Source organism: Typha angustifolia, chromosome 7 (assembly GCF_048772165.1).
Source record: "Typha angustifolia cultivar Huaian chromosome 7, ASM4877216v1, whole genome shotgun sequence".
Taxonomy (NCBI): domain Eukaryota; kingdom Viridiplantae; phylum Streptophyta; class Magnoliopsida; order Poales; family Typhaceae; genus Typha; species Typha angustifolia.
The window spans coordinates 13,978,815-14,004,283 of NC_133245.1; the positions used below are offsets into that span (position 1 = coordinate 13,978,815).

The following is a 25,469-nucleotide window of genomic DNA, read 5'->3' on the forward strand; positions in this document are numbered from 1 at the left end:
TCCTATAGCCTCCTCAAGAACGTTGCATTGTTGGTCAATCAGAAATAATACTATGTTCTATTTAACAGGGAAGACGGTTCTAACGAACTAAAATCAGCAGGAACAGGTGATCAGTTGGACATTTAATTCTAACTCAAAATTAACGTGCAAGAAATGGAAATTAAAATATATCCATCAGTACCATCAAAGAACAACCTGTAAACCCTTCATATATACAGGCAAGCATCTAATTATAACTCATCACATCCGGAACACCACTCAGCTACTCAAGGGCATGTTGCCATGCCACTGAAGCTTTTCCGCACAACAGTAAAACAGATTCCAGCTTTTCTGAGTCGAAGGCATAATAAGAGTAACAGAATATCTGAAATCAACCAAGATAACGCAATCTAATTGTCCGCCTCTGGCATTCCATTAACTACAATTGATGATTGAGACAAAATGATGACATATTTATCTTTTCAAGTTCAGATTTCAGTTTCAATAAATAATGGATTAATGTCCAATCCTCAAATAATACATGAATAAATACTAGAAAATACAAGTCAGAAGGATTAATAACTACAAGCCTTCCAACAGAAGATGCGTATATAATCCATCAACAGCCTTGAGCTCAAAACAACTGGCAAGTTCTCATGGCAGGTATGTGAGATCTATGTCCCTAAAAATGAACAGGAAGTGCGGCCAAGAAAGCCAATGTATAAGGAGAAGTCGATTTACCAAAGAGGGAACACCAAGATGGAAGCTTCTCAAGGACCCTTGAGGTTTGTGGTGTGATCCTGTTCACATCTGTTCTTAGTTTCAGTAAGAGAGGAGGGTCCTCTTCTTGCTTGTCCTTCAGCAACGGAGAGGTGTAATTACTTGACCAGTAAAGGTTTAACTGGAACTTTGTAGGTGAGTTCTTGCCTCCTGCAAATTGAATAATATGCCATCCATCAACTGCACCCTTTTCGCCTAATGGAACCAGTTCCTCCGAGTCCACTGAAATGAAATTCCAAGAAAAACATGAAGTATCAGATTGTAAAAGTCATGAGAAAAGTCTCACAGGAGCCAAAAGTTATTACAATATCACGAACTAAGCATACTCTTTTTAGACTTGAAATGGTGAACATGGTTCTTTCATACACCAATAACTAATAAAGAAAAAACTGATACTACCCTAAAGCATTGTTTCTTTCATACATACACACACGTAACAGATAAATAAGGAAGAAAAAGAAAAATGTCTTGCTCACATAGTAGCTTTTCCAACTAAAATTCCAGTCAATATTTTAATATTTTTATGTCAGTTCTAACTGATCTATGAAATACAAAGAGCAGTAGGCATCTCTATAGACAGTTGAAGGTACATGCTATAGTAATGGACATAAACGAGATGAAAAATATCTTTAATGATCTCTATGCTACAATCATTGAAAATTAGTTAGATGGCCTGTTTCTGCAAGAGCTCAAAATGGTGATAGTGGGCGTCCATGAGGTCGAGCATATCTTTCTGTTTTGAGCCCCATGGTTCCAATGCAGGGGATGTGCATTGACAGTTTTAAGGCCAACACAGATCCCACCGATTAAAATAAAACCAGATTAATTTTTAACAGCTAAAACATATGATCTAAGTAATGGTTGTTATAAAGTCCATTCTACATTCAATGGGATCTCAAACAGAATCAAATCTTCCATCTGACACACTCCTTTTAATTATGCCACAAATCATTCATGAAAAATGTAAGAAGCTCACCTTGAAATGTGAAGTCACGAATTTCTTCTTTATTGATTGCAAGCACCCAACGTGTAGACAATTTAGTATCAATAGAAACTCTTGTTTCTCTAACGTCTGTTATTAAATCACTTTCTACTTGGAGTGTTGGAATTTCTGATCTGCTCCATCCTTTCTTGCTCTCTTTGTGACTACCACAGCCATATTTTACAGTAAAAGAAACGAAATCAAGAGCTTTACTCCTCCCACAAACAAATTCTTCATCTTTTAGATTCTCCACTTCCTTTGTCAGCTTACCAGGAGTAGTAGAAAACAAAGAAATAAAGGATAATGGTTCTGGACTTTCACCATATTTTCCTGTTGTATCCACAACATGCACGACCTGTGTAGGAAATAAAATATGCAGATTACCATATAGCAGATGGAAGAGAAAAGAGAAAATTGCAGAACTAGCAAGTAGCATATAGCAGGTAAATGATAAGGAAGAGAAAAGATAAAGAAAAGTATGGTTCAACCTAGGTTGTAGTAATTCCAGAAGAAAAAGCACATTGTGGGAGAAATTAATTGAAGTGAAGAGAAAACCTTAAGCCCCGCCCCGTTCACTTCAGGAACATTTTTTTTTATTCTGAAATATAACTTATTCCAGATAACTAAACATCATAATAACTATATTCTAAAATACAAATATTATTCATTAAAATTACATATTATATCACTTACTAACTCAATTACTAATTTACCCTTGATAGTTATCTTCTCAACCTACTTTATATCAAATCAAAAGGTAGTTATGGTAATTAAAAAAAAATTTATTTTCTTCACTTTATATCACATGAAAAATAATTATTACACCCTTATTCTAAAAGACAAGTGAATAAAAGAATAATTATTACTAGAATAAGTATCTTATTTTGGAAATAACAAAGAGGAGTACATATTCTAGAATTGATTTTATTTTTAAGCCTAAAAGTTCAAGAGATGTAGTAGTACAACTTAGAAGGCATTCAACACTTCATTCTTACACAGTACATTTTCTAATCATGAAATCAACTTATTACAACACTAACATGCCTTAGATATAACAAGATCTATAGTGACAATTAACCACAAGAATATATATCGATGAAAACTTCAAATATAACAAAACCAAGAATCAACATTTCTACATAAAATATTGTTATTCAAGAGGTTCCAATAGGCCGACAAGATAATCACATGTAGGAAGAAAAAGGTAAAAAATTGAACATTTTATCATTTAGAAAGGTATTCTTTCTTCATCGGAAAGAGAAGTATCGTTTGATTGATATTTTCACAAGAACTTCTATGTTTGGGGAAAAAAGATACAAAAATAAATTTGCAATAAAAATATGATATATCCAATTCAAGCCATCAAAGTCATGCAATCAAATTATCGTTTGCATAAGTAGTTTGTATCTATCTAGCATTAGTGATAGCAAGTTACCATATGGCATTTACTTGATGTTGCAACCTTGCTATTTATACTACTTGATACTGTCGAGAAGGATTTGCAGAGATATTGTCTACAATATTAACTTTTAGAACTTATCTTCTCTTCACACAACTCTACTCTAACCACGTGGATAATTTAATTCCTTTCATCTCATACCATTAGTAATTTCCTTTCTCTCATTCTTTTAGTAGCTTTCAATAGAACTGTTTATGAACAAAAAATTATTAAACATTAAGCTACCAAAGAAGAAGCTGAGCATAACAATAACATGATAGCAATTCATACGACCAAAACAACCCGCAAAAGAGAAATAACTTACATTCACAGCTCGACCAATATCCTCTGTAAATGTTGGGACAATGCCGGTTGATACTGCAGCCAGTGTTATAGCAAGGAGTGCACACATCAGAAAAGCAAGTGGTCCTTTAGCACCTATGATCAGTTTCTAGAAATCAGTCACCTCTCAAAGAATGTCCAAAATATATTTACATAGGAAATACAAAACCAGAAAATTAGTGTCATTAACTCAGTTGCAAAGTCAACATAAATAAATAGCACAGAGATCCAAACTTAAAATTATTTGTTAAATCCTGATTCCAAACAAGTCTTTATCCTATAATTGAGAGCTTTATATCTGTCACTTGAGATATTCTACCGTTCTTCTGCTCAGCCAGCTCAATGTGTCTCCTAATTTGGACATAAAACCAACTTTGCCTAATTTCTGTCTTCAGAGATTAGCTGAAATATTTGGGAGCTAGTTAGCACAACTTGCTAATTAAGTCATTTAGTAAAACTTGATTATGAATAAGTGATTAGTCCAATACTAAAGCTAGATAATTTGATCTTTGGAATATTGGACTGTAAAATTAAGACCAGGTCTGCAGTTGACCAATTAACACATGCTTCCTGAGGCGTATCACTTGGATTTTCATCATGCCTCAGCGCACATGGTCGTGCCTTCATCTAGGTATAGTAGCCTAAGCTAGAACATATGTTATGTTGTCTGCCCCAGTGCTTGTACCACTTGTTAGAACATGAGTAACCTGACCTCTTAAAGATATAGCCTCTGCATTATAACTTGTTCCAGACCTGGAACTTTTGAAAGATCACAGAATGCAACAGATCCCCGAAGCATTCGATAAGAATATTCTCGGGAGTGTGTGCAGATCTGCAACTCACTATTCACGTTAACCCTTGCAACAGGGGGCTTATAACTGCTTTGAAGGCTATGCAATAACCCACACTCAGCAAGCATTTCTCTGTTATCTTGACTACTAATATTTTAGGTTTTTGTAGAAATGGCATATGCAAGTCAGATAACTAGAACCTGTTTGTTCCATAAATCTAAATGCCTGACAATCTGAAACAAATAGGTTCTCCGGAACCAGAATTATTAAACCATTGAAAGATTACCATCAGTTATGAAAAGTTTAAAAGAAAAAAGCATGCAGTTGCATTAATCATTCTTTTGATGCATGACATGTTAAACAAAGACGACTTTTCCCAGCATGTCATTTTATAGAAATGCGAAGATCATAACAACACAGATGGCATACGAGATTCACAAGCACGTCAGTGCAACATTATACATGTATCACAGGATGATAATAAATGAATGAAAACCAGGAATATGGTGATAGTGATGCAACAGCTTGTGCTTTGCTATATACAAATGAACCTGATAGGGTTATACATGTACAGCAGGTAGATAAATGAATTAGTATAGTCAACCACAAGCAATACATCTCTAGAAAGAAAGAGGAATGTTAGATAACAAAAAATCAGCCAATAGAGCAATCGATATTGACAATCAAGTGACATATAAAAGAGCTCATTGGTACGTTCAATATTTCCACAGATAAGATACACATACCTGAGAGATGAATGTAGGAAAGAAGATAAACCAACATAAGGCAAACAACAACAGCTATGAAAACTGCAACTATTACATTTCCAAGCCAATCAGGTATGCTACCTGGGTTCCTGCATGCCAATGTAAATGAGGTAATGCATATCATGAATGACACTAAGGAAATATATTGCATCTTTACAGGTCAAGATGGAATAAGAGCTCCAAAGCAGAATCTACCAACATTGAGATAACGGAAAGCAGGTTAGGAAGCTTAATTATGTCATAGATCTACCTATCCAAGCGAACAGTACTCCCAACTATTGTCCCCACCAAATGAATAACCGTACCAGCGGAGAACAAAATGGGCAAGACCAAACCAAGAATCAGAGTCACAATTTTAAGCTGCTTAGGTGACCGTGCTGGGGATAGTGTCGCTTCCATGAGACCATCTGTGCAGAAAGGATGTAGTCATTTCAATTTTCAAATATGAATATCAAAATCATGAATTGCTTATAGAGAATGCTGACTTACAAGCAAAAGCAGGTGACACTAGCCAAACAAGAGCTATAAAGGAAGATCCAACCTTCCAAAGGTTGCCAATAATAAGAAGGACTAGCCATTGGACCAAACCAGCTTTAAAAAGCCACCTTTCAGCTTCTAACCTGATTATGCTTTCCTCGATGTTCATTGACAGCCTGGGAATCCTTTTAGAAAAGTTCTTTTGCAGGTTTTTCTTAATGAGGAGAAAGGCAATGTGCTGACCAGTTAATGCCCCAAGAATTGCAGGTGCACCAAATAACCCAACAACTAACCATGGGTTTGCAATATACGGATGAGGAAAGGAACATATAAGGGGTAGACCAAAGCCAACTAGAATAGAGAAGCCGATGGAAAATATCCACATCAGAATAATACTCAAGCATGCTATGCCAAAAGATATGGCACCAGGATAACCGCCTATAAGTAGTGATGCAGTCCATAGAAGAAGTGCCTGAAATATAACTGAGTTGTGAAGCATGGTTGCCAGTCGTTGAGAATATACAACCATGTACATGCCCTGTAAAATTAGCAAAATGTAAATTGAACACAGTACCATAGAATAAAATTATAGAAGCAGCAAATAGCTAGAAGTAGGGCATGATCAGTTTTATTAAACATGACTATCGGAGGTTCGAGTTAACTTCTATGGCACGTATCATATTTTTGAAGTCATGCCATGAAAGAAAATGAAGAAAAATCAGATATTTACATCCTCCAATTGTCTTATCCAAACATGTTATGGGATTGAAGAATTCTATCCAAGTCTATATGTGCTAAAACAATAGAACAAACAAAATTAATAATGTGTATCAGTAAATCCATATGGTTTAATAAATTATGAAAATAATTAACCAAGAATTGGATCACATTGGCATTTTCTATCAAGATGCTCCTCCACATGAGACATCTCCTCGGGCACATTAATGGCATCTCTATAGGGTGTGGTCCCTCTCGCACAGCCATTCAAACCACTATTGTGACCTCTACTAAGTTTAACATGCTTAAAACAATTCAATTGGAGGTTCCTTCCCTTGCATATGTTGAGTGGGCTCTACATGACATAAAGGTCTATACCTATCTCATCCTGCAGATTAGGTTATCTAAGGTCACCTCAAATCCAAATAGTATCATCAGCTATCTGGGCTCCTCAGTCGTTGGTCCAGTCGAGTCTAATGCATCGCTTTGAGATCAGTCGCATAACTGACATCAGACATGAGCTTTATATCAATGGAGCATACTCTCTGTCCTTTGACCTGGTGGCTGCTCAGTGTCATCGCAATGAGGATCATTTGATGGACTTCCTAGCTGTTTTAAGAGTTTGAAATTTTGACTATCATCTGTTGCATCGCCCCACTCTCTTGAGGTTCGACAATGCCATCGCTGAGTTACAACCTAAGGAGCTTAGGCAGCATCTCCTGCTTTCTTAGTAGGTCTCTCTACACCACCCTCTACTACCACAGAGATTGCGCTTGGCGTTGCTCCCACTGCTTTACTAGTCACGACTAATATTTTCACTACTTCTTGTGTCACTCGTGCCTAGACGAGACCATCACTCATCACACCCTATGTGCACTCATTACAGTCATCTTGGTCATCTTGCCGCTCATTGTTATCGTCTTCATCCTGAGCTCACTCCCCGCTCTAGCAAGAAGAGATCAAGCAAGGACGAGAGTCGCCATTTGGCTCCTTTGATCGTTGCCCCAAACATCGGCCCATCTAATCATTTCACCAGTCCCACTTTTGGCAATCTACAACTCCAACAAATTCAACAATTTGTTCACAGTGCCCTTAGCTTCGCTGGTGTCTTTACTTCTACCTCTGTTGTCTCTAGTATGATTAAACCCTAGATCTTTTATTCTAGCACCTCATATCATATAATAGATGTCTCATCCATTTTCACTAGTCTCACCATTGCCCCTCTCGCCCTTTCTCATGTTCACACTGCTAATGTGACTCATTACCTCATCTCTCGCATTGGTTACATTAATCCTATGAAGCATATATACAGATACAAAATACGGAGATACGGTGATACAGATACAGGGATATAACAAATTCTCAAAACATAGAATATAGATATGTTAATAAATAAATCTATTGTCAACATCAAAGCATTTACAAACTAAAATATTTTCTGTAGACTCTATGACCTACTAACATATCCTTAACATCAAAACATTTTATACAAACCATATGGCATATTCTAACATATTTCTCTTACCGCAGCCACCTTCAAGAGAAAAAAGAAGAAAAGAAAAAAAACGAGGCAAAAGCCTTACTTTCTTGCCAAAATGAAAGCGGAAAAAAAAGGAAAAGAAAGAAAAAGATATAAAAACAAATGTCATCATATCCTTGAGAAAGAAACAAGGGCTGTCGTCGCCCATTGTCATCTTCTTCATCGTCATTGTAATCATTAGAGAGGAAAGAGTGGTGTTGTCATTGACGTCACCATTGATAGAGAGAGGAAGGAACCCGACGTCGAGAGAGGAACACGTTGTCGAGAAAGGGATGAAATGAATAGGATTTGATAGCTTTTTCCTCTCACTTAAGCTTAATAGGTCAATAAGTTCTTTTCACTCGATATAACCAATAACCAAGTAAACCGTATCCATTGCGTATCTAGGCATATCCAAGCCGTATCTAGCAATTTGAATGATTTATTTTTAATCCAAATATTTTTTTATGAGTATCAAACACGTGCCTAGGTGTATCAGACCTGTATCTGTATTCAATACATATTGGATACAAATACTCCACCTGTTTTGGAGTATTCGTGTTTTCTAGCATTACCCCCACCATTGTTTCCACAAGTCGTCTTACTTTATTGGATGTTTGGCTTGTTACCGATCTAATCATAAGTTTTCTTTCTATTACCTAGCTTTATGACTCTAATTACATAGTGTTTTTCTCTTCTACTTTTTGGGTTGTGCAAGACCCTTCTATAAGCCAGCAAATTGAGATTGGTAGACGGATTCACGAGTTCTACCACTTGGACCAGCTTCACCTTCTATCACCTCATCCCAGTGCTTGCCCCTTTACTCATCTCTCTCCTTCAAAGTTGTGGCATCAACATCTAGGTCATATATCGAGTCAATATCTCACAACCATGTCTCGATCTAGATCCTTAGACAACAATATTTTTCTTATTTGTTACCTTATACTAGATGCAGGTTGGCAAAACACTACTATTATTTTTGCTCTTAGTGAAGTATCTTTGATTCCCTTATTTATCTAGTGCACTATGACATTTGGGGCTCTACTCCCTCTCTTTGGGTCTTGGTTTTCTCTAATATGTGTATTTTAATAATAATTTCTCTCATTTCACCTCAACGCTCTGACGTGTATAAGGTCTATCCTGACTTCTTTTCTATAGTTCGTACTCAGTTCGATTAATCTATTAAGATATGCCGATCCAATGGTGCTCGTGAGTATCTTTTCTCTACGTTTCGTTCCATTCATACTTCTGCCGACACCCTACCTCAGCAATCGTGTCCCTATACCTTGCTTAGAATAGTGTTGCCAATCAAAATCATTGTCATTTTCTTGAGACCACTTGTGCTCTACTCTTTGAGGCTTCTATTCCTCACTCTTATTGAATTGAGATATTTTTTACTGTCCTCTATTTCATCAATCGAACTACATCATCCATCCTCGCTAGTGTCACTTCACACGAGCGTCTCTATGATACTTCGTCATCTTATGATCATCTTTATATTTTTGAGTGCACTTGTTTTGTTCTTATTTCTCTAGGTGAACGCAACTAATTGCCCTCTTGAGTAGCTAAGTGCATCTTATTGAGGATATAGACCTAAGTGTAAAAGCTATCGTTGTTAACTTGTTATGACACTTCTGCTCGTGGTTTTAGAATATTATGCCATGTCGCTTTTCTGAAAGAGATTCCCTTCTTTCTCTTCGATGCTTTAGTTCCCTCGGACTTATCTTTTCTAGATCTACCTATCCCTATTCTATCCTTTGCTCTCTCGAGTATCTCCAATCTGGCCCAACCATGTCCCCCACATGCTAATATTCCTCTACTCATGGATACTCATTTACTACCAATTCCCTCTACCCTTCCAGGCCGCTCTCTTGTTGAGTCCCTAGCCTTTCCAAAGGAGTACCCGCTCCCATGACGACTATGTTATATTCTACACTTGTAGGTTGTGTATCCCTCCTACAGTTGAGCCTTTCTTTTTTGGTAGTATCCCTCTGATAGTCTCATCCTCTACTGTGGCTCTTGCACTCACTCCTCGCTATCTAGAGTGTATGCATCCCCCTCCTAATTGGTATAGTTTTTTTATGTCTTCTTTTACTCTTCTTAGTCTCACACCTTTACAGTCATCCACTCCACCCCCTTAGTTCAGGTCCTATTGTGAGACCTTCTAGGTTCTGAAGTGGCAACATGCCATAGCAGATGAGTTTCAGGCTCTTCAACAAATGTATACTTGGGATGTTGCTCATCGCCCATCCGATATTGTCTCTCAACTGCAAATGGATCTTCAAAGCCAAGTATCGACCTAATGAATCCATTGCCAGGTATAAGGCTCGTTTGGTTGCTCAGGGCTTTACATAGGAATACAAAATAGACCATTAGGAAACCTTTGCTCCTATTGCCCAGATGACTTCTGTTCTACTCTTCTTACTGTTGATTTTAGTCCACAGTGCCTTCTACGTCAGATGGATGTGAAGAATTCATTTCTTCACGGTCTTCTTAGCAACGTGTACATGGATCTTTCATCTGGTTTCCCTATTCTTTTAGGTCATATTTGTCAACTACGACGAGCTATCTACGGGCTCAAGCAGGCTTCTTGTGTATAGATTATGAATTTCATAAGAACCCCTTCTGAGCCATCCATTATTTTGTGGTCTTCTATTCAAGGTTGGGTCTTCATTCTGTATGTTGATAAATAGATTTATCACCGGAGATGACTTGGCTAGCATTTGCTCTCTTCAATAGCATTTTCAGCACCATTTTGAAATGAAAAACCTCAATCCTCTTCAGTAATATCTGGATCAAGGTTCGAAAAATCAGGATCATTCTTCCAAAAAAATGATGCATATCGGCTGAATCGGCCGTATCGGTCGTTTGGATCGAATCGGACTTTTTAAATACATAATATTCTAAATATTATTTAAAAATGTAGCAAAACTTCTAAAAATTTAGAAAAAAAGTTTACCAAAAATAAGAAAAGAAAAAAGAAAAAATTATGGTGCAATAAAAATTGAAAAGAAGAAGAGATCAAAAAAAGCATGAGTAAAATTTTTTTAAAAAAAAACATGCTGTCGTGAAGAAGAAAAAGAAAAAGAAGAAAAGAGAAGAAAAAGGGAGAGTGGAAAAAATGGAAAATCTAAGAGAGATTAAAAAAATTAATTAAAAAATTATACCAGAGTTCGTCGGAGTTCGTCGGAGTTCACCGGATCTAGATCTCTCCGTTAGAGAAACAATTATTATATGTAAGACGAGAAAAAAAAGAAAGAGTAAAAGAAAGAAAAAAAGTAAGAGAGAGCAAAAAGAAAGAGTGAAAGAGAAAGAGTTTGGATCGGGCCTAGATCGGGATCGGCCAATAAGGCGAACCATGATCTGAATATTGTTTATCGCGGGAGAAATATATTACAAATTATAAACATTCTCAGTCATGTAACTATCATTGGTATTCATCCCGCTATTACCCCAGTTGAACTTCATGTGAAGCTTCAGCTGAATGATGGTCAGTTTCTTCCATATTCGACTGGATAATATTAATTGGTCAGGCCCCTCATCTACCTTACCATTACTTAGCCTGACATCTCATACAGTTAGTCTTGTCACTTAGTTCATGGAAGCTCCTTGATCTACTCGTTATGTTAATCTTATATGTATTTTTTAATACCTTCATAGCACCATCACTCGCTTTCTCTTCATGCCATTGACTTCTATCTTAGTACTGTAGGTTTATTCTAATGCAAATTATGTTTATTCTACTGGCTTCTGCATTTTTCTAGAAGACTCTGATTTTCTAGTAAAGCAAGAAGCAGAATATTGTCTCCCTAATACTAGGTCTGAGTATGCTATTTGTACTACGACTAAGAAGATTGTTGGCTCCGTCGCCTACTTAATGGCATAGGTATTCTCTTACCCCTTCCTAACTTCTCTTCATATTGACAATTATAGTACTAAGAATCTCATTGAGAATTTTATTTTTCATAATAGGATGAAGCACATAGAAGTCAATATGCACTACACTCAATAGAATTATTGAGATGGCATCATTTTTCTCTATTGCCTCAAGACCGAGGAGCAAATTGTCGACTTCTTTACGAAATCTTCTCCTTTTGCGCTTTGAGCATCTAGTTAGCAGTCTCGATTTATGATCCATCTTGAGTTTAAGGAAAATGAGGGTATTAGAGTTATTAAACTTATATTACTCATATTATTTAGATACATGGTAACTTTGTATAGATAAAGCTAAGTCTCCTCTTTCATATCTAGCAATATATTACAACCCATTCAGGATTGGGTCTTGTATTGCTTCATATAAATAATTAATAAAGTTGTAATATTGCCCTCCTAGTGCATAAACCATGCCTCCTAAAATAATTAATAAAGTCTTATCTTTTACATTGAACATTCTGGACTTTGCCACAATAAAAGGCAGCAATTTCCTTCATACTTAAAAAGTTCATTCATAGGAGTCCTGAGTGTATCCAATGTCTTTGAGACATATCCAGGCCATATCAGCAAGTTTTCTTTTTCTCTCAAGTCAGATATTTAATGGAAATATCTAGTATATTTCTCTGGATTATCCAACAAGTATTTCATCCATGGTATCCACTATGAACAAACCTATAGGGTGAACATATCACTGCTTCCTGGAATAGAGGTCCAAAGGTTATTTTATTCAAAGAATTATTTTCCTGGTTTAGTTCTACTTGATAGTAATAGTACAATATGACCAACAATAATCTCACTATGACCATGAAGTATAGTGATGTGGTGGATTAACAATGGAAACAATAAAGTGAATAAAGCTTCAAAAGTAATGTCGGTTTCCAGACCATTAATGTATGTCTAACCATTCAAATGAGTGGGAACAGATCTCATACAAGGAAACTTCAGTATCAGTAATATATTCAGCAATATCAGTTAGTCAGTTATAGTCACAATTTTTCACATACATGGGCTATCATTAACCCAAAAATGCAAATAGCCTGGTTATATTTACTGGTTTGAGCACAGGACTAATTTGTATTTTGTAATACTATACTAGGCAGAAGAAAATTTGGTACAAAAGCTATAGACAATTCTCATAAATATAAATGATAAAATGTTCATGTCAAAACTAGAATCAAAATACTGAGGAGGTTATTTACAATACCAGAACATCAAAAAAAACAGCCTGGTTCTGATCAATGACTTCTTCCTTCCCTTGTTCCACATCTTTGTGAAGTTTTGAAGACAAAGCAGTATTAAGCAGGAAAGCTAGCATATTTTCTCCAAGATGTTGAAGAGATCCCGGTTTCAAAAGCTTTAACTTGTCATTCTGCAAGAACATGGTTTTATAACAAGTTATTAATTACTAAGAAAACTAAAATACTTGGAGTTGTATAATTACCCATTTACTAATTATTGCCAATTATTCTTGTCCACTTTTTTTTTCTTGTCAGTACTTTTTTACATTTTTTCCTGGCAGCTTGTATATAAATTTTACTAGATGTCACTTGGTAAATTTAATGAATATATACAACAAGATAATGGATTGAGGACTCCTAGGTGTATCCATAGTCAAGACTTCTTGCTGGCCCCTCAGAAAACCTCACTTTGATCAAATAATGGAGTAGATAGAAGTTTTCTATTAAGTCTTCTCATACTCTCTTTACAGATCTTGACTATGTTCCATTGCACTCAGAGATCACATAAAATTTCACTATTAATGGCTAACCTAAATACATTATGGCAAAGAAAATTCAGTCAACAGGCATGCATTTGAAAATACCAGGATATGGAAGATGACCTACATCAATTGATGTGATGGCTAATCTGAAACATGTATCTCATTCACAATTTTAGCCATCAATCTTTACCAAAGCATATCAACAGTATATACACAAACATTCTCATAGAGCCAGATATGCTGCAACTTCTAACATATTTTACACTCCTATATCAGTGCTATACAGTTCTAATGTAATTAAACATTTTATAAGTGAGAATAAATTTCAGTGTTTCACTATACAAAAAGGTATTTCATATAAATCACAATATGGACCTTCGTGTGATAAACAGCAGTAGCTTCTAAATATGCAAAATCAAGCCCAGGAAGACCAGCAACTTCTTGATATATTTGGAAATCCGTGGCAGATTTTATCGCTCCAGAAAGAAAGAGATCCTGCAGAAATATTAGTCTTATATGATATATGGGCTAACATAGAGGATGTATTATATTGCTCAAGGTACGAGCAAAATTAGAATTAGATTTTATTCTGGTATCATATGGAAAAGGTGAATGGGGTTCAAAAAGAAAATAGATGAATAGAATATTCCTGCATGTACCAGTGTAAACATTAAAAAGAGAGAATATTTGTGGGATATGCATGGCCAGATTATTTCCCACAGAAATAATCAATGTTTAACTCAGGATGTCTGGAAAGAAAATAGAACATAGACTTGTTGATGCAGGAACAGTTAGCTAATAAATTCAACAGTCCAAAATAAATAGATGAAAGTGATGACAAGTTACAAAAATTATATGGAATTAGATAGAAACACTGCTAACTTGATTAGTAATGCACAAAGGTGTTTCTCACTCAAAATACATCACTTTGATAAAATTGCTAGTTTAATATATGGATGCATGATGAGCAATCTGAACCAAACAAATATTTTGACAACTAGGTTCACAGAACTAGAATGAAAATCCAGCATGCAGGTTATCCGCTAGCATGGGGATTACATGATGAATGATCATGCCTGTATATTTCAAAGTTTGAACAATAATATACATACTGAAACATCAAATTTAGTACTTCAGATCTTTTCATTTTTAATTATTTATGCTTCAATATAGATGATTCGCCAACTTGTTAGCCTTTACTCACTTCAATGTTTGCCTGTAATAAATGATGGACAAGCAATAGCATAACAGTGTGATAGATATATTATAGAGGGAAATATAAGATCAATGAGTTTACAAGTTCACTAATATGACAGATTTTCATGAACTTAAGATGCCAACCTGTGCAATAATTTGAGCAGATGGATACTTCGAGACTGCAGCAAAACTCTCAAGAGCCCATGGCGCAGAGCCACCCTATTCACAGATAACTATAACACAGTGAACTACTTGACAGAAAATGAAGGTTCGTATTGTTGAGGATATTCGCGAATAAACAGAATAACGAGGAACTTAAATATTAAACAGAAATTATGAAAGGAAAATATGTGTGAAGTGAGAATGTTAAGGAGCTTCAAACTTCAAAGTTACTAAACTTGAAATATACTGGACTTCCCTCCAATTCCCATAGCCTCCAAATCAATTGCAAAGCGAATAGTACTACTCCATCGATGCTGCACAAATATAATTCAATTTGAGAATGTTATGTAAGGTAATATATGATTGACAAGATTATAATGATATAAAATTTATCCAGATTACAGTTACAATGATATTGATGCATGATTGTTCAAACACGTCCTGAACTTCAACTCTATAAAGTTATGAGCTGGGCAGACTTGGCCTAGAATAATACAAACATGTAATAGTGAGAAGGTAAGAAAAATGGAGGTGGTCTTTTTCTTTGTTCATCCTGTTGAAAGGAAGGAAATCTATTGATAAAGGACCTAATAAGAGAAATGGAGAATGCAAGACCTAGAAGAAAAAAAAAAAAAGGAGGATTTTATCCTATGTCGGGGCAGGCATCGCAGCCGCCCAGCACACGCCATCAACGGTGAGCTAGCGCGCGTCTAGGGTGGCCGAGCTGGGGCAGAGGTTCGTCTACCTTCTACCCTCTTTCTTCCCTAGCCAACTCTTCTGTTAGAGCCCTCCCTAATAATTTGATACATGTCTTAAAATTCGACTCAATCCAAAAGTTTAAACTATTTATATGATTTGGACTAGACCAAACTGCCTCAAGCTAGACCTGCTGGGATTGAGTCCCTAGTTATCTTATTTAGTTTGCATTTGCTATTTGCATTCTAATCCTTATATCTTTGTTATTTGCTAAAGTTGAAGTTGGATTCATCGATTGTGTTAGCCAAACCGACTTAAGACCGAATAGCCACCTATAAAGCTTTGTAGTGGGCACCATATTGGGATTATGATTGATTTGGCCTCTCTCCCACGGCAGCCCTACCGCCACCATCCCTTACCTTCCTCTGTCCGACCAAACCCCGTAGTCTTGAAGGGCTGGTCCATTCCCCCCACCTTTTCTTTCCCTTGGTACCACTATCATAACATCCCTAGCAACACCCATTCCACCAACATCCACCACCATTTTCAGTTAACCGACCACCGTCTCCATCAAACCACAGTTAAACCTCACCTTCATTAATTCACCATATTTGACCAGCTACTAAGACAAGGTCCATACTAAGCGTGGTTGTCCTTGACACGCTTCCACATTCATCGTGACGACCAGGGCTATGTCGGCGAGACATGCGGCAAAAAAGACCACCCCAGCTGCGGCAGAAACTTCGGAGGCTGCAGCGGTTAGAGTGACCACCGAGGGTGACCCTAATGCCGAGACCCATTCAATCCAAGCACAACATAGCAACCTTATCGAGCAGATCGCCATGACCAACCGGATGCTCATGGACATGCTGAGAAATACCATAGTATCAAGGGAGGCCGGGGAGTGTGGCTAAACTCTCGAAGCAGATCCTATGTGGAGGCGTCATCTACAACCACACCGACACTAACATTCAACTCCACCACCGGCTTCGCCAACTCAATATTGGGAGCCCCTCATAATGCCGCCTCCAAGTCCTAGACCAACAAGACCAATTCTACACAGACTGTCTGTGGTTGAACTATAGTGGAGGACCGCCCTAACGAGGAATCCTGCATGACAAGATGATCCCTCCCTGCGTCGTAGTAGACGATCATCGTCAAAGGGGCTACCAACCAGTCATGGTGCACCCTCCTCCACTCAGACCTTGCAGTGGGCATGATCAGACAACAAGATGCGGGTGTAGGCGAGGATCCTACACTTTGCCTATCCATAGTTCAAGAGTGGGGATCCGATCAATTGGATGTACCAAGTGGAGCAGCTCTACTTCTATCAAGGGACTCCGAAAGTGCAGAAAGTACTATTAGCGAGCTTCCACTTGGAGGGGCCGACCTTGCATTGCTTTCGATCGGCCAACACCCAAGGAAAGCTTGAATAGTGGGAGGATTTCTCACCGAGCTAATGAGACGATTTGGCACCACAACATACGATGACTTTGATGCCATCCTCTTGAAGACCATTCGAAAGACAACCGTTGGGGCATTTTGAGAGGAGTTCGAGAGGGTGAGTAGTTGGTGCCAACCCTGGTGGACTAACCAGCAACTCCAGAGTACCGTCACCTCCATGTCAGAGATACAAGCCGACGTACGAGCCCTCCGACCTCGAACATTGAAGGAAGACTTTGAGGATGCAGTGCTGATGGAGGAGAAGCGTCGGAACATGAAGATTCAGTCCAGACCCAGTTGGACACTTCGTGATGGACAACCTCCACCTATATCAAGTCTGGCAGTAGGGAGGGAGCACCGTGGGCTGGCCGAGGACTACACGAACAGTCGTGGCTCCACTGGTGCCTTTGAGGGCTTCTGACGACGTGAAGCTACCCCCACAACTTCCTGGTCGATTTTGACACTAGCACAACTGGAGGAAATAAGGGTGAAGGGGTTGTGTTTCTTTACAAAGAAAAATTCACTCCAAGGCATTGTTGCACAAAACCGATTGGATCAGTGATGCTTATTGATGGTTTTAATGATGGTGACGGTACCCTGCTGCTAAGGAGGTTACAAAGGCTGAAGAGGATGCTGAGGTGGTTGAGTAGAGCATAGAAGAGTTGATGGTCGAGATCTAACTCCATGCATATTCAGGATCTGCAACACCTATAATGTTACGCGTAAGTGGCACAGTGAAGAGAACGGTGGTTCGAATCTTAATTGACACTAGTTCGACGAAAGGTTGCTGAGAAAAATTGGGCTGGAGTCAAAATCCACAAAGGGGTTCGACGTGACTATTGGGGATAGCAGCACCTTAAAAGCCAATACCATGTGCAGGTGCGTCGAGCTGAAGCTTCAAGGGCAGAATTTCACCATCGACTTGTATCCGTCGACCTTGCAAGAGTGCTAACATTGCCTTGGGGATACAATGGCTTAAGAGCTTGGGACTTGTCCCCTTTGACTTCACAAGCCTCTCGTTGTCCTTTAGAAAAAACGGCAAACGAGTTCGGTTGGTGGCAACCAATCGCAACCACAACCCGGTGCTGTGTTGCAGCCCTTGGTTAGTCTTTTGTGAAGTGAGGACCGAGCCTATTTGATGCAAATGGTACCCACAAATCTGGAGTCACAACCACCCGTGGGTATACATGCTAACATGACAAGTTTATAGCAAGAATTTAGGGCTCTATTCGATAAGTTGCAAGGGCTGCCGCCCACCGCAAGCACGATCACCAAATCGACATCATTCCGGAGGCTAAACTGGCCAATGTTCGGCCTTACTACTACCCTCATGTCTAGGAGGAGATTAACAAAATGGTAGCTGAGATACTCGCTTACGACATCATCCAACTGTGTAGGAGAGCCTACTCATCTCTGATCCTATTGGGGCACAAGAAGAATATTAGTCAGCACTTTTGCGTCAAATATCAGGCGTTGAACTCAATCGCTGTCAAAAACCGATACCCAATACTGATGATCGAGAAACTCTTGGACAGGCTCACGAGGTCGCTTACTTCAACAAGCTCGACTAAAGGGCAGGCTACCATCAGATACGTATAAACCCTTAGGATGTACACAAGACAACATCCCGGACTTATGATGGGAACTACGAGTTCTAGGTAATGCCGTTTCGGCTCACCACCGCACCGGCAATTTTTCAAGGATTGATGAACGATCTCTTTCATCCACTCTTGCATCAGTACGTGCTCGTCTTTTTCACGACATCTTGGTGTACAATAAGGGATGGAAGGATCAACTGCGACATGTACAATAGGTGCTTGACATCTTGCGGCATAATCAACTCAAGGTCAAGATGAGAAATTGCTTGTGGGGCGAGCCACGAGCAGAATACTTAGGGCTCATCATTTCAACGACGAGAGTTGAAGCCAACCCAGGAAAGATCAAAAACATGGTGGAGTGGCCGATTCCTACCAACCCAAGAGAGCTTCAAGGTTTTTTCAGACTTACGAGGTACTACCAACGATTCGTCGTCAACTACAGCAAGATTGCTGCCCCACTAACCTCCCTACTACGCAAGGGATAATTTCTTTCGACAAAAGACTTCGACAGCCTTTGAAGAGCTAAAAATCGTCATGACAACAGCCCCGGTCTTAGCGTGCCCAATTTCAGCAGGACGTTCGTCGTTGAGTGTAACGCATCCAAAATCGGCATTGGGAAGGTGCTAATACAAGAAAGGAGGCTCATGGCGTACTTGAGCAAGGCACTATCTGAATGGTTGCAGCAACTATCCACCTATGAGCAAGAGATGCTCGCAATCCTTCACGTCGTCACCGAATGACGTCCTTACTTGGTCGGTTGGCGATTTGTCATTCGAATGGACCAGAGGAGATTGTCATACTTCATGAGACAGCAGGTGTATACGTCGACACAGCAAAATGGGTCACCAAGCTCCTTGGATATGACTACAAGTTGGTGTACAAACGGGGAAACGAGAACCGTGCCGCGGATGCCTTGTTGCGGCAACCAAACTCGAGGGAGCTAGCCACGTTTTCTTCACTAACCTTTCCCTTCTTTTCAGATCTAAGGAGAGCAAGCATGGAGGATCTAGAGATGACCAAAATCATAAAGGAGGTGGAGAACGATCTGTCAAGTCATCTGGAGATGAACCTACAATTGAGATCCTTAGTCTGTGATGGCAAATAATCCATCAGTTGTTCGTCGAGTAACAACAAGTGATTCTACAGCTATGATCTATCCTCCCTTAAGGGCATTTAAGTCAAACGAGTATGGGTGATGGTCGATGGGTTTTCTATCAGGCATGTTAAGTAGTCATAGTGAGAGTTGATAAAGTTAGCATGCGTTAGGTTGGACCGTGCTAACCAATATATTTGCGTTCATGACTTATGCTATCATAACTTTCAATTATTTAGCTAATGCACTTTTCATGTTAGGCATACCTACTTCTCTGTTATCCTGCTGGTGATAGTGTCATTTGCTAAGCGCTAGGCTCATCTATATTTGACATATGTTGCAGATTGGCTATCATCATGACAGGAGCTTGGTAGTAGTTCACTTAGTAGGGCGTAAGGCCTATTTTATTTTCTTATGGTGTATTATATTGTAAAGAGTTATGTTCATTTTCCTTTATTGTATCTTCTTTTCAACATATGCTCTTATATTCAAGAACTTTACTCGTTTTGTTATATTTTGGATGGATTTGTTACAACCTACAAGCTCCTCATTCATTTTTGCTATCTTGGTCTTATCCAATATTGATCATATGTTGCTAGCCCTCTTCGCCTCCACATAAACCTCACATGGGAGGCATGTGGCGGGTTGAAATGCTTTAGAGAAGGTAAGAAAATATTAAAATAAATAGAAATCAAAATAGAAATTCAACAAGTACTATAAACAAGTTCTTACAGGAATTGGCCAACAGTTCTTAGTCAGGAAATGTGAATCTTGGAGGAACATTACTTTTGAAAAGAGGAAATGACTCAAAGACATAAAAATGATAATCTTCATCAATTTCAAAATATCTATAAATCCAAAACACACTGAAGGGCATTAGATGAACTATTGATGTTAGTACTTACTATGTTAGAAATTTTAGAATGTCAGAATAAATAGCCACTTCAATGAAGCTAGGGTATGAAAGGCCACTTTAATAAATGACCTCCAAGATGTATATAGTAAGCCAAGTGCATCAGTAAAGTACATCATTGATAACAGTGCGGCAATTGAGTATAAATAGCCCTTATCTATGCCTTCAAGAGTTCACCATTTAGGACCTTCTCAGAATTCCATGATAAATCTCTGAATTAACTGAAAATTCATTTGAATAATTAAGGTCCGAAATGCTACTGACCTGTGTTATAAAGCTGTGGGCACCATTCAGTCCATCTTCCTCACCAGTATTGAATAGAAAAATCACACCGCTCTTAAATCCATGAGCCCACTGAGATACTGCACGTGCAAGCTCCAACATCACACCTACACATGAACTACAGTCGCCAGCGCCTTCCCTGGAAAAAAACAAAAGGTTAGCTTCTACATAATCAAGTAACCAAGAATTCTAGGTGCATCTCATTAGAATTAGAAAAACAAAATAATTCTATCTTTCACCAAATTACTTCAGCATCACATATGTTACACATAGAACTTCCTATTGGTGCAGTCAGGCCTCTTATCCAGGTAACATATGCACAGCAAGCAATCATATAGTAGGTTACCATTTGGATTCCCTTGTGACCTTTACAGCTTCTAAAACATAGACACATCAATTCACAGAATTAACAGATGTTCAATACAAGTGTTCCGGTAAAGTTTTTGACCAAGTTATATGCTTGTCAGTTAACAAAACCTCTTCAAGTTACTAGTTTTTCGTATACATCATTATTCTTTCAGACTAGTTAGGTACCATCAGCCATTCTCATAAAACTTTCTTGATAATTTCATATTTTAGATTGGAATAATTCTAATAAGTGTATACAGAACACTTCCCATTTTGCAGTAATATTACCATTTGGAGTTTTGGACCAATCTACAATGTCAAACTTCGACTAGCTATATATATCTCCAGAAATGTATAATAAAAAAAAGTCACACAAAGAAGAGTGCTTCTTTAAGTCGTACTCTTACAACTGGATGAGGAATCCAACAACACAGCTGTGCATAGCTACATTATTGTACCAAGATATGTACCAAAAACCAGTGAAGCTTCCAAAAAATATCTCACAAAGCAGTTGTTGACAGATGATCTAGTCTAACTGAAAAACATATGACTACTCGAGATTGATGTATTTGAGGACAGATCACTCATAAGAAAAGGAAGCTAAAACTTTGAAGAGTTCTACATGGATTTCCAACAATATTAGGCTAAAGAATTAAAAGTTCAAAATGATTTGTGTCAAGCCTGGTGATTTCAATTCATTTATATTGTAAATCACCAGAGTTTCGAAGTAAAATCAACAGACAGAACTGATTTCACAATGTTAAATAGAATTTTATAGTCAATATCCTCCATATTCTAACATGGCCTATTGGCCTCAAACAAAAACTTGATTCAAATGATTAAGCATATTGTCTCCTTGGAGGGACTCTAACCAGTTTTCCTGGGGTCAACATCTAGGTACCAACCTTTGTCATCTTCTGAAACATATAAAACCCTAAACCAAACCAAAAAAAAAAAACCATTCTTTCTGAATTAATAATGATTAAACATACATCTTGACTGTGCATGTCAGATAATGCTTTGTGAACAAATCAAGAGACAAGAACAAGATTAACAATAGCATCAGTAAATTGATGAATAGTACAAGTACAAAACAAGAAACAGGCCTATCCCTAGATCTGCACCCTTTTTCTCCACTGTACAGTATCTATCAGATTATCGCTATTCTTTCTCTTCATCTAAAGTTGATGCCAAACCAAAAATAGTTTTATTAGAGAATTACTAAATAATATAAAACAGATGAGAAGCATACGTTGAGAAAACCGTGTCAATATGAGAAGAGACCAAAATCGTGTTTTCTTCTGCTTGAGGTAGATACTTGGGGACAATTCTCAAGACCACATGTTTCAGATCTGAATACAATAGTGTTTTTCCCTTAAATAGACCACTATCAAGGCGATTTGCACCACTTCTTGCATGGAAGAGATCCACTTGAACATCAACCTCCCAATGAGCTGTCTTCTTTATCTTTTCTGATGCTGCAAATACATACTAAATGCAGAGAAATGTCAAAAGAAGACTTCTGCAACGATCAGCAGATGACGCATGATAAAAAGGAGCTTTAATATTAAACAGAGAACATCACAGGAAAGTTATATATTCTTTAGTTAAACACAGAATGGCATGGATGATGTCAACCTAAGAGAATTCTGATTCTAAATGATAAATTCCATCACTAATATCCTTAACTAAGATCTGTTTATCTAGGGATACAATGATAATTTGTCATTTACTAAAATTATTTACCAGTTGCATAGATTTTGGAAATATGATATTAATATATTAATATAAAAGTTTCCAAACTATTAAATAACCATAAAGGATAATTATGAAGATTATTCCTGTTTTACACTGAATTGGGAATAGATGGAAATAAGGGAATCAATTTGGTTGCTTCAGTTGTATTTTACACAGATGTTCTACACAGCTCATCTAAATATGCAGTTAAAATAAATGAGAATCAATTGAGCATCTTCAGCTACATCAACTTACAATCCCTACTACAGTCATTTACATTTACAGTTTGAACAGTGTTCAGAAAAATGACACTGTTACACAAATCAACCAAAGAAAGATGACCGTGCAAAACTTCAAATGCCAAGGTTTTGTAGTCCCAAATATACACATAATAAGCCACTAGCTTCTTTAGAAAATTCCTGCATCAACTGGTGCTTCTACATTCAACAGGAAGATAACAAGTATCACATATAAAAATTTTATTCCCTTGTAGTTGATAGTAACTCATTCATTAAAATTGAAAATGGGGAAAGATCAACAAGACATACTACCCGCAGTTATTTGTATATTCCATAACATGTAGATGATATGGGAACAACGATATAAATTTTAGCCTAAATTAGTAGAACATTATGGAAACTACAAAGTTAGACAATTTAAAAGAAAAAGACCTTTACTGCAAGATCCAGATTGTCTGAACCAACTGGATGAGGACCCAATCCTGTCAAGTACTTAACATGCTCCATTGCTGAGACTTCTGAGAAGCCCCTCTTACCAGCCTGCTCAGCATTCAGAGGAAGAGGGAGACTCTCAAACTGAATATGGTAGACTGCCCAAGAGCCATTAAGGAGGAGGAAAAACAATGCCAGCCACAAAAAAGCAGACCTTCTAGGCTTGCTGTCAGGTTCATCTGGATGAAATTCTTCATCGACCTTAGATGGCTTGGTGGTTGATAGAGAAGACCCAGGTCCCTTAGGCATTCTGTACATAGAAACAAGAAAAAGAATACCTAGAAGGATGAGCATTATTATACTACTTTTGAGATAAAATCAAGAATGCACTCTTCTGGAATGCCAACGGCTAACTGAGAAAGATATTTCAGAGCATTTGGTTTGATAGAGAAAAGTTCTAAAGAAAATTGTCCAGATTATGAGAACCAAAAAGGCAAATAGTTGAACACCCTGCAGCTATAAAATGGATAAATGGAGGCACCCAATAATCCAATGATTGAAGCAGAGGCTTTTGATCTAAGTAAGCATGTTGAAGTTGTTCAAGGAAGCCAAGGATAGTTATTATTTGTCTGGCAGTAAAAAGAATGAAGTCCAGAAAGATATTTCAGCAAAGTAAAATCAGTGATATTAATGAGTAGGTAGATGCTTTTCAGATGTTAAAGTGATTCACAAAGATCCTTGAAAGTTGAAATATTAAGCAGAAGTTGAAAAGGAGAAAAGGAAGGCTTCCATAATTGTAGAGTGAAACAAAAACGAAGGCTCAGCCGTTCAATAAAATGAGGTCATCTGCAGAACAACTAAAAATGAGAAGGCTCGGATGGAATTGACGGAAGTTCACAACAGACTGTCCACCTACATTGACCCTCTCAATGTTGATGATAAAACAAATATCACGAGGAAGAATGGTATATTAGAAAGGATACAAGTAAACTTAGATGCCAATTGTTACTAAGATATGGAAGATTGACCTTCATTGTTTAAACAAGAATTATCAAGCTCTAGCATTAAGATGATGAAGATAGAAAATAGCACAACAGAAATAAGCAAAAATAGAACTTTAGAACTATTCGGCTAAAATTTACTGAATACGGTTACTCTGGCGGACTACTACTGTTATCTTCCTCGGAATATTCAATGTTTCTTCTGCTTCCCACCAATTTTTCCGTCTCAACAAATTATTCTTTTTTCTTCTCATGATCATAGTGTAGCATCACAATTAATTATCATCTAAAACCTTAAAAAATACATTTAATCTAAACGTACTGCTTTTTTCTCGTCATTATTTTCTACAATAAGAACCAAAGCTAACAACTAAAGAATCTTGATGAAGGTATCAAAAATGCTAACTCGGAGCCCTTAAAATCAGATGAAGTCAAACACACCTATGGAGAGAACGAGAATCAACTACTACGAGATAAGGGTGATCGGATCGGACACAATAGACAAAAGTAAACAAAGTAGAGATTTGAGGGAAAGAGAAACCCGAAAAAAAACTAGGGCAAAGATGTAGAGAGGAAACGAGCTTACTCTTTTTTCCGCTTTGCCGGACTTTGGCTCTCAAATAAACGGAACCTTTCAAACCCCGGGATCGAGGGTATTATGAAGTTTCCGGGTTCGATAGTGGAGAATTATCCGACGATCTCGATAAGAGGAACGATAAAATCGATTGATTTGCCCTCGTAGATACTCATCTTTTATGTTTATCCAAAGTAATCTCGGCACAATTAAGCAACCTTTAGCAATTCTAAAGCCTAGTTTGGTTAGTTTATCAGATTTTTGAAGGATAATTTATCGTAATCTCTTAAACATTAACTAGGTATAACT

At 37.7% G+C, this 25,469-nt stretch overlaps 1 protein-coding gene across 2 annotated transcripts; it reads right to left on the bottom strand.

The window, feature by feature from the left end:
- Positions 1-431: 431 nt before the first annotated feature.
- LOC140762690 (uncharacterized) lies at positions 432-25,379 on the bottom strand. Of its 2 annotated transcripts, XM_073100588.1 has the most exons (15): positions 25,173-25,377; positions 23,800-23,895; positions 23,586-23,693; positions 22,430-22,668; positions 20,812-20,968; positions 15,041-15,118; positions 14,787-14,861; positions 13,821-13,940; positions 12,930-13,094; positions 5,569-6,094; positions 5,330-5,486; positions 5,059-5,168; positions 3,505-3,617; positions 1,736-2,096; positions 432-981 (listed from the first exon to the last, which is right to left on the bottom strand). In XM_073100588.1, exons 3-15 carry the CDS (start codon positions 23,658-23,660, stop codon positions 662-664), a joined length of 2,496 nt encoding a protein of 831 aa, XP_072956689.1. In that variant the 5' UTR covers positions 23,661-23,693; positions 23,800-23,895; positions 25,173-25,377; the 3' UTR covers positions 432-661. The 2 variants fall into 2 exon arrangements, with proteins under 2 accessions (XP_072956689.1, XP_072956688.1); XM_073100587.1 differs by having other exon boundaries at positions 23,586-23,895; positions 25,173-25,379.
- Between the last annotated feature and the right edge of the window lie 90 nt (positions 25,380-25,469).

Excerpts from the sequence above, each read along its gene's own strand:
- LOC140762690 (XM_073100587.1), bottom strand. The coding sequence starts at position 23,894 with ATGCCTAAGGGACCTGGGTCTTCTCTATCAACCACCAAGCCATCTAAG. Across the intron at positions 13,095-13,820 it reads CTGCTGTTTATCACACGAAG|AATGACAAGTTAAAGCTTTT; the intron begins GTCCATATTGTG and ends ATGTTCTTGCAG. Across the intron at positions 3,618-5,058 it reads TTCCTACATTCATCTCTCAG|GTGCTAAAGGACCACTTGCT; the intron begins GTATGTGTATCT and ends AACTGATCATAG.